General features: G+C 43.7%; 1 protein-coding gene across 1 annotated transcript in view; it reads left to right on the forward strand.

Annotated features, from left to right (window-relative positions):
* LOC147636139 (callose synthase 10-like) overlaps nucleotides 1-14,154 on the forward strand; it is a 117,402-nt gene that overhangs the window by 17,672 nt on the left and 85,576 nt on the right. The window contains exons 2-3 of the mRNA XM_086801588.1: nucleotides 5,623-5,720; nucleotides 5,814-5,950. Coding sequence (XP_086657714.1) covers nucleotides 5,623-5,720; nucleotides 5,814-5,950 — 235 coding nt within the window. The remainder of the gene's footprint in view (nucleotides 1-5,622; nucleotides 5,721-5,813; nucleotides 5,951-14,154) is intronic.

Consider the following 14,154-nt stretch of genomic DNA (forward strand, 5'->3'; position numbering starts at 1 on the left):
CCTCTCCATCTCCCCCTTCTCTCTCTATTTTTTCTGCACATCGTCTTTCACTTTGTGCGTTAATTCCGTCGCGAAAAGAGTGCTGTTTTCTGAGTTTTGAAGTACCGATCCTTCTCCGAAGCTTCCGCATATTACAACATATTTACTCTTGTAGATACTTTGTATGTACCTAGGATTCGTAGGAATCTCATATTTGTCTCAGCACAGATGCATGAAGAAAGATTACCCATTGTTGCAAAAAGAGGATGTCCTAGAAGCACAAAAGCCAGCTGCAAATGCTATTCCCAATGTACAAGGAAACACAAGGGAAGATCAAAAGAGCAAAGAGTTGCTTAAAACATGGGGAGAGGTTAATCATCATGATGCACTAGTACTTTTTGATGATGCATCTATAAATAATTTCATATCCTTTATGTTGAATACATTGGGAATAGAGTATCACTGTATTGATACATGAAGTTGCTTTCCAAGGACTTAAAGTACATGTCACTTCTATCACTGAAAAGAACCGCATCTAGATTGGGGTTTATTTTGATCATGAGGATTTCGTAGTAGGCACGGTCTCATTTGTTGATGTGATTCTTGGCATGCCCTGTACTTATCACCATAACCCTCAGATTGAGTATGTAAAGAAACTCGGCTTTGTACATAAGGGTAGAGATATGTATTCATGTAGGCGCACATGGTGCTCCTATACCCCTTGTAGATAATATTGTATTTTACAACAAAGAAATAAAGAGATCCATTTCTTATTACTTTTTTTTTTGTTACAAATCATGCAGAAAATGTATCCATATTGGATAATGATAGAATTAGTTTCATTGCTTCTCCATTTATGATAGACGTGATTCCGATGCTCTTATGCTTTTTGGTACATTGTGCAATGGCCTTTATAGGCTTGACATGTATGACAGGAGTAGTGATTCTCATGATGATGCTACGATGCTTCCACATCACAGGTTATGCGTGACACTACTATGGCATGCTCGGTTTGGTCACCTTAATTTTCTTTCTCTTATGCGTTTACCGCGTTAATCTATGGTTTATGAGTTGCCACCTATGCAACTCCCACACAAGCATGTTTGCGAGGGATGTATATTTGGAAAGATGCATCGTCAGTCCTTTCCAAAGGATGGTATTGTGCAAGCTACTCAGCCATTGCAGCTCGTACATATTGATCTATGTGGCCCTATGAGGGCACCATCTTTTGCAGGACATTTGTACTTTATGACTTTCATTGATGATTACACTTGTTTTTGTTGGGTGTATGGTTTAAATCTGATGCATTTTCAGCTTTCCAACAGTTTCTCCCTATGGCTGAAAATGCTTGCAGCATAAGCTCATGACATTGCGTATCGATCGAGGGGGAGAATATTTGTCACATAAGTTTATAGCTTTTATGCAGTCCTGTGGTATTTCTCATTAGTGTACTACTTCTTATACACCACAACAGAATGGTGTGCCTGAGCGTCGTAATCGTACACTCATGGAAATGACCAAATGTATGCTAAAAAGCAAGGATTTGCCATCCAAATTTTGGCTTGAGGCGGTCATTTGTGCTAATGCTAATTATGTGCTGAATCACTGTCCCATTAAAGCGTTGAAGTCTATGACAGTCTATGAGGCTTGGAATGGTAGAATTCCTGTAATTATTCATATGCATGTTTTTGGGTGTCTAGCTTACGGGCATGTACCAGCACATTAGAGACATAAACTTGAAGAAAAAGCATTGAAATGTATTTTTGTGGGGTATAGCAATGAGAGCAAGGGATACATGGTTTATGTACCTTACACCAAGAAGATTATTGTGTCCAGAGATGTATTCTTTGATGAATATACATCTCAGCCCATGCTTTCATTTAGGTTGCAACCATCAATTAATGCCCTAGATGTCTTTGATACATTGCTGCCATTATTTGGTGTAGGTGTTGAACGTGTTGAGCCTGCTTTGGCTCCAAATCAGCCCCATGTTATTGCTGAAAATCAGTAGCCAAACATTCCCTATATTGCTCAAGATTTGTCACACTTTGATCAAGATGCCATGGATGATGCATTGGTTGAAGAGGATGCAATGATTCGTGACGCACAGAGAGTTTCCCACTGACTCATTGGCACCTTGCATGACAGCAAGCTGCCGACACTTATGCCAGGTTGTACACGCGTTGCCTCTTGACATGCATCTTATTTTGTTGAGACAGCCCTTGTTGCTACCGCATGTAATGAGGAGCCACTTTCTCATTTTGATGCATTGGAGAGTGATGATTGGGTTATAGCCATGCGCTCGGAGTTGGACTCCATTGAAAAAAATGCTACATGGGAGTTATTTGACTTGCCCACAAGTAAGCGCGCCATAGGCACAAAGTGGGTGTATAAATTGAAACGCAAGCTTGATGGCTTGATTTATCGCTATAAGACCCGTTTAGTCACCAAAGAGTATGCCCAACGAGAGGGCATTGAATATGAGGAGACTTTTGCGCCTACTTCACGTATGTCTACCATACACACTATTGTTGCATTGGTTGTGCATAAAGGTTGGAATGTGCATCAGTTGGATGTTAAAACTGCTTTTCTGAATGGTGATTAGCAAGAGGAGGTTTATGTATCGTAGCCTCCTGGCTTTGCTCAGAAAGGTGTAGAGCTTAAAGTATGCAGATTACGTAAAGCACTTTATGGCCTTAAACAAGGCCGTCGTGCTTGGTGTCAAAAAATTCATGCGTACTTGATCTCTCATGTTTTCAGAGTAGTCTACTGAGAGTACCCTCTATGTTTGTAGACAAGGGGATGATTTCATAATCCTGAACTTTTATGTGGATGATTTACTCCATGATTGGCCCTGATGAGAGACAAATTTCAGCTTTCATAGCTGAATTATAGCATGCATTTGATGTTTTAAGACGTGGGGCTTTTGCATTACTATTTAGGTATTCAGTTATAGTAGTTGACGGGGGCATTATGCTATCTCAGCGGAGATACAACAAGCATCTCTTAGAAAGGTTTCAACTGACAGATTGCAAACCCGTTTCTACTCCTATAGAACCAGGCTTAAGGCTATCACTTGAGGACTCTTCCGGGCCATTTGATGTTGCCACTTGCCGTGTCACCATTGAGCAGATTTATGCATTGCCCTGGCACTAGGCAATGGCAAGCGGTGAAGCGTGTCTTTCGTTACCTTAAAGGCACTTAAGACTTTGCATTGTTTTATGGCAATGCGACTTCTTTATGCTTGACCACCTTCACTGATAGTGACTTGCTTGTCACTCCATTGGACACTAGGCATGGTTTGCAACCATATAAGTGCCTTATGATTAGTCTTTACTGTGAATTCCCTCCCTTAAGTTTCCAATGCTTAAGAGCTCTGATCACCCCCAAAAGCTCTTTGTCATATACCAAATAATTCTTCTCGGTGTCATTCAACTTGCGGCTGTAATAAGCCATTGGTATGTCTTTTTGCTATTAAACAACGCCGATAGCAAGGTTGCTAGCGTCAGTGATATAACCTCGAATGGGGTCATCCCATGATGCCAGCTTCAGGAGTGTTGCTTCTGAGGTTACTTTCTGTAATGCATGGAAGGCCTCAAGTGCTTTTCCCATAATGGACACTTTCTAGCGACCTGTCTTCACGTCCTTCAGCAGCTTTGTAAGGGGTGCTGCAAGGTCGGAAAATTTGTCCATGTGGGTGTTGTGGGCTTGGCAAAGACCCACAAACCATTTGATTTCCCAAGCAGTGTGGGTAGGACGTTATGATATCAACCAGTAGTAACTGTTTCCTTCTTGGGGGGTTCATGCACTTCATGGCTTAGCAAGAAGCAGTTGACAGTGGCCACTTCTAGTTGTGAGATTGAGTACAGGGTAGCATTCACAGCTACTACGGAGTGTGTATGGCTCTGTTGTCTATTGGGAGATCTTGGTATTAGACAGCTGTCTTCTACCACCGTTTTCACTGACAACTAGAGTGCATTGGCAGTGGCACGAAATCCGGTTTTTCATGCGCGGACAAAGCACATTGAGGTGCATTATCATTATGTCAGGGAGAGGCTCCATGGAGGAGAGAGAGCCTTGACTTACGTGCGTGCATAGGCCAATGTGGTAGATGAGTTTACCAAGTCCTTTTCCAGGGAGAAGTTTGAAGCTTTTTGCCAAGCTTTAGGCTTGCTACCATTTTTAGGGATATCTGTCACATACCGTGTACGTTCACACCATTCAATTCAGAGGGTTTTGTTAGCCTTTGGCATCCAGGAAGTCGTGGTGTGAACAATCTTACACATGGGCACTTTTTACCCTGTGCTGGCAGGGTTTTTCCCCGTGTGAACACTCTGCTGTGTTGGGCACTTTGCCCTAGGACTATTACCTTGTACTTTCATCATTATTCTATGAGTACTTTTCAAGCATCACTCTCTCTCACGTTTCTGAGCTCGACTTTGTGTGTGCGCGCACGCGTGCACCTTGTAGGACATCGACAACATAGACATACAGTTCTTGTAGACAGCAAAATATTTCACATGAAGGCATATTCCTGGTATGCAAATATGCGATGCAATGCATAAAGTGTTGGACAAATTTCCTTCCATTTAGCTTATAGCTGGCGGTAATTCCGGGCATAGGCAAGATTTCTCTGGGCCAGCTGGTTCTCGAGGCCCCGTCGGAATAATGCTGTAATCTGGATTTTGGCGTGGACCAACACCTCATGGCCTACTAGATCCTATTGGTCCTTGGTGTAGGCATAAGTTGCCTACCACTAGGTGCTAGTCTACATTACCCTTGGTGTGGACATAGGTCCTTTGCCAACTAGGCATCTTGTCCACACTATGGAGCTCGTCCATAGGTCCAAAGTGCGGAGAATGCCCAAATGGTGACAAGTTTCAGGTTGGCTATAGTGATACATAAGCAACATCAATCTCCTCTTTTCCATGCATTTATTGGGAATAATTGTTTCAAGGTCAGCCAGGTGGAGAGTTCCACAATAGGTCATCAAATCTGTGCAAGTTTAAACAACTGCTGAATTTGTATGTTTTCAAACTTCTTGAGACTGCCAGCTTCAAAGTTTGGGGTATCATAATAGCCTGTTATACATGGTAAGAAGTGGATAATTTTTAGCAATGTTGGGGAAGGGAATGAGTGGCAGGATGACCACCTGCATATGCAGCCAACTGGGTAAGCTGGGAGGATGCCAGCAACAATGGATGCACTGGTGCCCGTTCGTTGAAGTAAGGGGTGTGGGGAGACCGCCACATCAGCAACTGTTGAAAATTCTGTTGGAGCCAGTGGCTGTTCGACACATCAGTAGGATTTGAAATGTAGGACAGGTTTCCTGGTTGTTTTTGACCTTGAGCAGGGGGTATCAGCGACCTTGACAGTTTTGGCAACACGTTTTCATACTGTGAATGACCTTTAGACCTTTGTCCTGTCTAGCATAAGTTATTTACTGAAGGTTTTGAAGCTGGTTCTATAATCAGACTTGGCATTGGAATCTGGAGAGAGTGTAACTACTGAAGTCTATCTTTTCCTTGCATTGCGAAACTTTTTGGGAAATTTGTTATAAGTTAATAATAGCAACAGTCCTTTGGAGAAGGAACATTTTAAATTAATGCAGACAGCATTGACATTCCCGTATTGCTTTTGCAGTTTGTGAGCATGCTTATTGGCTATCTCAAAGCTTGGATCCCAATAGTGAAGGGAGGGGAGTTCTGCAGTTCAAGACTGGATTGATGTCAGTCATAAAGGTATTTGGTTTGATGGGAAACAGCTTCTTTTGATTGAACTAGTGTAGGCTCCATTAGCATAGTGTCAATGCCTTTTGTTTTGTTCTATTGCAGCAAAAGCTAGCCAAGAAGGACGGCACGAGTTTTGATCGGAGGCGAGATATTGCAACCATACAAGATTTTTACAAAGCTTATCGGCAAAAGCACCATCTCAATGAATTGCAAGAGGATGCTGGTGTGGATGCCAATGTGTAAGCAAACAGCTACATAGTAGCATTTCATAAGATTGCTACTTTTAGCGGGAGATTCACTTAAGGAAGTTCTTTGTCAAGGATTGCTCCTCAGTATCATTGTAGTTGGGACTAAAAGTTATGTTGTAGAAAATTGAAAGCCTCTTTTTGTGCTCTTCCACAAAGCATTAGTATCGAGTTGTGTTGGAGCAACCTCTCCTCTTTCAAAGCATTACAAAGTGCAAGCAAGACAAGAGACACGAGATAGATTTTTAATGATATACTTCATTAATAATTTATGCTAAATAGCTTTATAACAAGATGCAAGGGGTCCTCATTAATTTACCCATCTCGAGGATTTAAGACATCAATGACATCCATCCGTCATCATCATCATCATGATATATACCCATACACTCACCATACATCAACCATTGAAAGGATAATGGAGATTACAAATTTGATCAAACCTTGTGTGAAGTTTGTCTTACAGACTTCTCACCTATCTATGTCTTGGGAAGTTAATGGCTTACTTGAAGATTGTGCGCTTTACATGGTAGTCACGAGCTGTGCATAAGGTGAGCAAGGCAGATGAGAAAGAAAGAAAGATTTTATTATCATCTCTCTCAGGCCAAAGAGAACTGGCCTATGAGACAAAACCATGTACAATGTATGTGGTATCTCTGAGTATCAGATGGTGCTCAGTGCACAATACAACAACTGGAAGAAAACTGAAAGAAAACTGCTACTGTGAGGTCGTGATGTATGTACATATATAAGGATGGAGCACTACTGGGGTAAATGCACAACTATGTGCCAGGGTGATTCAACGATGCTCAATGCAGGCATGCTCCTAGTCAGCTCCATCCTGTGGTGAGGGGGGGGTGTAATATGTCATACATGTCAACGCCAGTTGTAATGATATGCAAGATGGCCGCCAGATCAATGGGTCCCAGCTGTCCTCTCTCCTGTAGTCGCCTCTGGTGTCGTGCCCGAATGTCCCTGATCATATGTCGATGTCTGTGTGACATCAACCCAGTCTTGAACTGCAGAACTCCCCTCCCTTCACTATTGGGATCCAAGCTTTGAGATAGCCAATAAGCATTCTCACAAACTGCAAAAGCAATACGGGTATGTCAATGCTGTCTGAGAGAGAGAGAGAGATTAACATCTTTAAAATACCCAAAGAGTCTGAGACCAACATGATGTATAGTGTACATGAAATCTCGTCATGGATGAAAATTGAATAAGCAACAGTAAACTAAAACTGAAAACTGAAAGCTAAGATATCAGACTCCAAGATTATACAAGATGAAAAATCTAGATTCTCCTATGCCAGGTATAGGGTACAAAAAGTGATGGGATATGTGAGAGCTGAATAAAAACCCTGTATGCTGGGCAAGAGCGCATCCAAGATGTCCATCATGCATGAGAGAGAAAGAAAGAAGAAAGAAAGCTGTATTAATGTCTACTAGAGGCCGAACTCGACCTATGAGACAAATCAATAAACAACTGTCAATGTCTTCTGGATGTCTAGAAAAAAAGGACGAAATGAACATGAAATAAAGTATGAAAGTACTGAGCTAGTGGGGGGGTGTGATGGATGGAGCACTACTGCTAGAGGTATCGTATGCAACCTATATGCGTAGGGTATACAAGAATGCAATGCAGATCTGTCTAGCTCCAACTAGTACCGTAATGGGAGTATAATATGTGATACATAGGCGATGGCGAGGCAAAAATACCTTGGAGCATGATCTCCGGGTGTGAGTGTAAGTGAGCTAGCCACTCCTGGATATGGTGCTGATGTTGAGCCCGTATCTCTGTGATCTCCCTCTTATGTAGTCTGGGAGTCTGGTAGCCTGGTGCTCTCGGTCTCCGCCTGGCTCGGAGGTCCGTAGAACGCTGAAGTGTAACCCCCTCCTGTGTCAGGGTAGGCATTGGGATAGATCTCTGGAAGAAATCAGTGAGCTGGAGTTGTCGCCCACCTCTCCCTGTGGTATGAGTTCGTATCAGTGTCTCTCTGTGGCGCTGTGTCTCTAACAAGAACTGGCTAAATCTGTGCTGGTCTGCGGACTCCATGATTTGGCGGAGTGAGGGATGTCCACTGAAGATGGTGGTGTCTCTCTCTCTAATGTCACTATATGCTTTGCATCTGCATACATAATGTTTCTCACTCTCAACCTCCTCGTGGCATAGTCTGCATATCCTCTTTGCTCTGGGTCTGCCCTACCTGCCTCAATCTCAAGCTGGTGTGATGACACTCTGAGCTGGCCAATCGCCACTCGGGCACTGTGAGGCATGTACACATCCATGTATCCAGGTCTTTGTATGAATCCATCCACTGAGATACACATAAACTGATCTCTGTAGTAGAGAGAGAGAGAGAGAGAGAGAGAGAGAGAGAGAGAGAGAGAGAGAGAGAGAGCTTTTTAACGTCGTAGGAAACTATCCCGAGAGAGAGAGAGAGAAAGAAAGAAAGAAAGAAAGATTTTATTAACGTCTTCCAAAAGACCGAACTCGGCCTATGAGACAAATCGGAGTACCTGTATGGGGTATCCTCTGTCATCCCAACAAAATGAAAAAGTACTGAACAAAAAAAAACTGAATCTGGGTGTGCAGGGGATGGAGCTCTGCTACTAGGAGAAATGCAAAGCTATATGCATGGAGTATACAATCATGATATGCAACCTAGCTAGCTCCATCCTGTACCATACTGGGGGTATAAAATGGTATACATCAGTGAAGGGGGTGTCCACAGCTCCCTGAAGAACATGCCTGGGTGTGCTCTGAAGCGAGCCAGTCGCTCCGCACCCTCTTTGTGAAACTGAGCTCTGATCTCTGTCATCTCTCTCTGGTATAGTCGTGGTGTCCGAAAGCCAGGTGTCCTCTGTCTCCTGCGGGCTCTAAGTGTCTCTGCTCTCTGGAGAGTAATTCCCTGCCGTGTAGGAGCTGGGAGGGGGATGGATCTCTGAAAAAATGCAGTAATCTGTGTCTGTCGCCCCCCCTCTGGAGCTGTCTGAGCCTGTAATAATGTCTCTCTGTGTCGCTGTATGTCTAGAATGTATCTCCCCAGTATGCGCTGGTCTGCTACCTCAAAGATCTGGCGTAGGGAACGTGGCTCTCTGAATAGAATGGGATGGTGGTTGTAGAGAGAGAATATATGACAAGACTTGAGAGAGAAAGTATTGCATGACTCAATGATGGTTTATTGATTGATTGATGAAACCCTTAGCATGTACATGCTTTTGTAGGCTGGTAGCCTTATTGTTTGACCCATAGAAACCCCTCCCCCCCCCCCCCCCCCCTTACACACACACACACAGACTTGTTTTTTTGGTAAAAGGCTATGTTCTATTGCTTCACTGTACAAAGAAAGAAGCCCTTAAAGAAGAGTCAAACTTCTTCTTAAAAGAGCAACCATAGAAGCTAAAAGCATTGAACCTGTGTAATTATTTGATCCTCCTAGCTCTATTTCACATGATAAAATCCATGCCCGGACACCAGACAGGTGGAAGAAGACATTTGGAAAGGGTCCATAAGGTTTGATTAAGAAAAAAGCACCATTTTGGATCAAAAAGCAAGAAAAAGCAAAAAGTCAAACAAGGTTGACCACGAGCCAAGGGGAAAGAGGAGACTGAGCCGGACTAAAAAGATAAAAGGCTGCTTTCTCAAAAAGCAGCTCTAAGGAAAGCCTTAAAGCTAGAAAAGCAAAGCACCAAAAGTTGAGTAATATTTTATTAATAAAAAAAGCAAAGGCAGTGTGTGTGGACATCATTATGATCTTGAAGAGTTTCTTCTTCGCCATCAACACCTTCTCCAACTTGCTTTTTAGTTGTACGGTCAGTCCTAGACTTGTATGGGCATATGCATGGGCGATACGGGCGCATGTACGGACATGCATGGAGCTGTACGGATTGTATGGACAGAAATTTCAAAAACCCTAAAACTGCTCCAAAAACCCTAAAAATTGTATTTTGGATATTTTTATCGCCCAAAAACCATTAAAATAGGTTTTATATCAGTTTTCTTGCGAGAAAAAGCTTTGGTTTTCTTCATGGACAAGGTTATAGGAGTTGTGGAGATTACTCATGGGATGAGCGAGTGTTTGTTGGACTTGGACATGGAGAACTTGGGCATAGAGCTTGGACATGGAACATGATACTTGGACATATAGCTTGGGCATGAAGCTTGGACATGAATGTGGAACTTGGTTATTGGACTTGGATCTAGATTTGGATTAATTGGACTTAGAATCATTGGATTTGGATTTGGATATTAGATTTGGTACCCGATGAGAGATACTTGTGGGTCATCCCCATGGAGTGCTCGGCATCAGAGATCTCGTGCCTTGACATCGACATGGACTTCGATATTCTACATCGGCATCTATTTGTTTTGTATTCATTGATTGTATTGATCTTGGTCAGCGTGCTCGTGGATTGTTCCTGAATAAATTCCTGAAAGGGAGCGGGGCCTATTTCCCGTTGAATGTGGTGTACTGTGCAAGATCTCCATTCCCTTTTCTCTCTCCCCTCTCTCTCTTTATATTTTTATCTCTTGGACACGTGGTTGAGTCTGTCATCACGGCACGCCTTGCTGGGCTTACAACCTGGAAGCCATGAACTTGCAGGTTGCCACCAAGCTAAGTAGGAGGGAATGTGACATGCACTCTGCATTGTAGTGCATGGTGACAAGATGGCTCATCATCAATGCATCATTGTACAACAATAGGATCCTTTAGGATATGGTTTTGTCATATGCCGTTTTTCCATTGTAAGGTCCATTCTAGGATATGTCAAGCACGAGCTATGTAGCTCTTTCCTTAGCCATAGAGTCTCAGTCAGTTAGTCAAGTCCCTTAACCCACTTGAAGAGAATCATTCATGCCTGTAGAAGTCAATAGAAGCCTTAGGGTTTGCATTAGAAAGCATTCATGGCCTTGCATAAGCATATAATCCATTGCATAAGCCTTAGACTCCTTTTACCCAAGCTTATTATCCAATCGGCAGCAGATGTTAGAAGTCATCTCCTGTCTAGATTTATACACCAGGGCCTTTGTTGTGGGTGTGCCCGCCCTTATGAGATGTTTTATCATTTTTCCCCACTCTCCGTATTTTTTCCCTTATTTTTTCCATTTTTCTGTGGCTTGGGAGGCAGCCCTGAGGTGGCTCGAGGACCCAGTAGCTGGCCGACTGCTCACACATCAGTCGTGGAGTGTCTTACTGCTGGCCGACTGGATGTATGCAGTCGTGGGCCTCGTGTGCTGCTGGCCGACTGTTGCTACAGTCGTGGAGGGCTTTTTCAGCAGGCCGACTGCACATGTGGGGGCATTTAAATAGGCCCCCACCCCCATACCACTCATTGTATCATACCGGGATTTTCTTGTGTATATCAGAGCAGAGTTACACGCCTACTTCTCTCTCTCTCTCTTGCTGTTTTTCTGCCTGCGTTTTTTTTGCTCGTGTTCCCAGATCTGGTCATCATCTCCGCTGCGTATTCTGACATGGTATCAGAGCCCTAGGCTCCAGATAGTTCTTGGGATTTGTGTGAGCAAGAGGGGGACTGTTTTGTGGCTGATTGGTGGACTGTTTTGGACTGTTCGGGAAGAGGAGAAGCAAGAGGAAGGCGGGCTGATTTGTTGGACAGCCACTTGCAGGTTTTAGTTCTTCTTTGTTCCCACTCACCCACCCTTTTCAGAGTACATCTCCGCAATGGCAGATCTGTTTGAGATGGCCGAGAGACATGTGAAGATCCCGACACTCCCCATGTTCCCGGTGGACCGTCAGTTGGACGGGAGCAACCACGGCATATGGAAGGTTATGATGGAATCTGTTCTGGAGTCATACGACCTCGCTGATTTCGTCATTGTTGGGGTTCCACGGCCGGAAGTTGAGGAAGGGGAGTTACCGTTGACCCGAAAGGACCGGGAGACTCAGACACACATGTGGGATCGTGTCAACGCCAGGGTCATGCGGTTGGTCTGTGCCCAATGGTAGTAGTCCCTCAAACATATTTTGTGGGCCATTTTGAAAGGACCTGCTAAACTCTGCAAGTGGTTGAGCTGAATTTTCAGCAAATACAACATCTCTACTTTCAAAAATCCTTTGACTGCATGGATTGTAGAGATAGTATCCCTTGCTACCACTGTTGTAGCCCACAAATATGCATTTGATTGCCTTGTCATCCAATTCGCCTCTAATCTATGGAGGCACATGAGCATATGCACGGCGTCCAAATGTCCTGTGGTAATCAATCTTTGGCTTTCGTTTGTACCAAGGCTAGAACGGGGTAATGGTTTTCAAGGCTTTTGTAGGGCATCGGTTCAAAACACATGTGGCACACATGATTGCCTCCAAAAGTTATGAGGCAAACCCTTGCCTTTGACCGTACTTCTTTCTTTTCGCAACACCATTCTGTTGTGGTGTGCATGGCATGGTACACTATTGCTTAATGCCTTTTTCATCTGAAACTCGCGGCGGTGAGTGCCCGGGGGACTAGGGCCTTTGACACACTTGTTGATACCATCAATGCATATTAAAACATTTAAATATGGCCACAGCCTTAACACATATCCATCATCACTTTGCATAAAACATAAAACCGGACAAAACATCCACAAATGCTGCAAATGGAGCTTGAACGTGTGACACCGCATAGAGGCGGGAATGGGCCGACCCCCCCCTTGGAGTATTTTATTACCCAAGGAGAATAGTATCATGTACAAGCTTTGAGGGCCTTACTCTCCCCACGGGAGATGCCGGATTATCCATATACAAATGCCATAACACAACCCAACACGAGGCAACCAAGCCGGAACATAGGCTGTAGAAATACCGAGCCAACAATATAATCCATATACGTCCGTGTGGGTACTGATTCTTCCCCAAAACCACGGGTCTTCATGCAATAGAGAGGGTACAACAAGTACAAATCTCCATTCAGCCGGTACAGCAGGTACAATGGTTGGCACAGCCAATACAGTGGCTGGTACAGTCGGTACGGTGGCTGGTACAGCAGGTACAACAAGTACAGAAGCTGGTACAACCGGTACAAGGGTGGTACAGCAAGTACAGAAGCTGGTACAACCAGTACAAGGGCTGGTATAGCAGGTACAATGGCTGGTATAGCCGGTACGGTGGCTGGTACAGCAAGTACAAATGCTGGTGCAACAAGTACAATGGCTAGAAATCATAATAAATGATTAAATATCCTTGCCTTCAGTATTTCTTCGTGATGGAAGCCTCCAAAACAGTCCCCAACAGCCGGTATTCTTCATGGGCAGCCTTCAAGAGAGAGAGAAAGAGAGTAGCCATCATTAGGGCAGCCTGTAACGGTGGTAGAGGCTAGTGTGGAGCAAGAGAGCCTCCATTAACGAAGAGAGAGGGCTCCAATTTATAGATTTGGGCCTCTCATGAGCTAAAATGGCAAGAGAAGGTTACGATGACAAGTGGAGAGCCACACAATAGCTGAAGTGACAAGTGTGAGGCCACTTGTCTCACTTTGATCCTTTTTCTAACAAGTGTCAGGCCACTTGTCTCACTTTGGTCCACTTTCTTGCCACATGTCCCAATCTAAGAGATGGGTCCTTCCATAATCTTTACCTTTAAAAATATCCCAATTGGTAGACATTCTGTCATAGGTACTTTGCCAACTCTTGGTATCTGCTCAATTCCAGATGTAATGACGCGAACAGAATTTCCATCGGAGTCGGGCCAAAAACAGCAACTCTCCTAAATTTTAGGAGTGTGGTCCTTTGTATTCTAGGATAATCCCCCATTCCCAAAGCTTGTACTTTCCAAATATTTAAGCATCCTGGAGTCCACCAGACCCCTTTGAGACTGGAAATGTCCAGGCTGGTGACATCCTCTCTAGCTTCTTAAAAGTTGTCCGCAACTTTAAGCTTCAAGCCATATATTCAAGATATAATCATGTCCCATGGATTGGGCGAGACGAGACAGTCTCAAAATTCCAATATAACTGAAGAATCCATGTCCCAAAGAAATGGGCGAGACTAAATAAGTCTCCATAATACCAATATCAATATCATGTCCCAAGATAAATGGGCGAGACAAAAACAGTCCCATAAGTCCAGATATCATAATCATGTCCCAAGATAAATGGGCGAGACAAAACAGTCCCATAAGTCCAGATATCATAATCCATGTCCCAAGATAAATGGGCGAGACAAAACAGTCCCATAAGTCCAGATATCATAATCCATGT

Source organism: Cibotium barometz, chromosome 8 (genome assembly GCF_041138505.1).
Source record: "Cibotium barometz isolate CiBa-2024 chromosome 8, ASM4113850v1, whole genome shotgun sequence".
Taxonomy (NCBI): domain Eukaryota; kingdom Viridiplantae; phylum Streptophyta; class Polypodiopsida; order Cyatheales; family Cibotiaceae; genus Cibotium; species Cibotium barometz.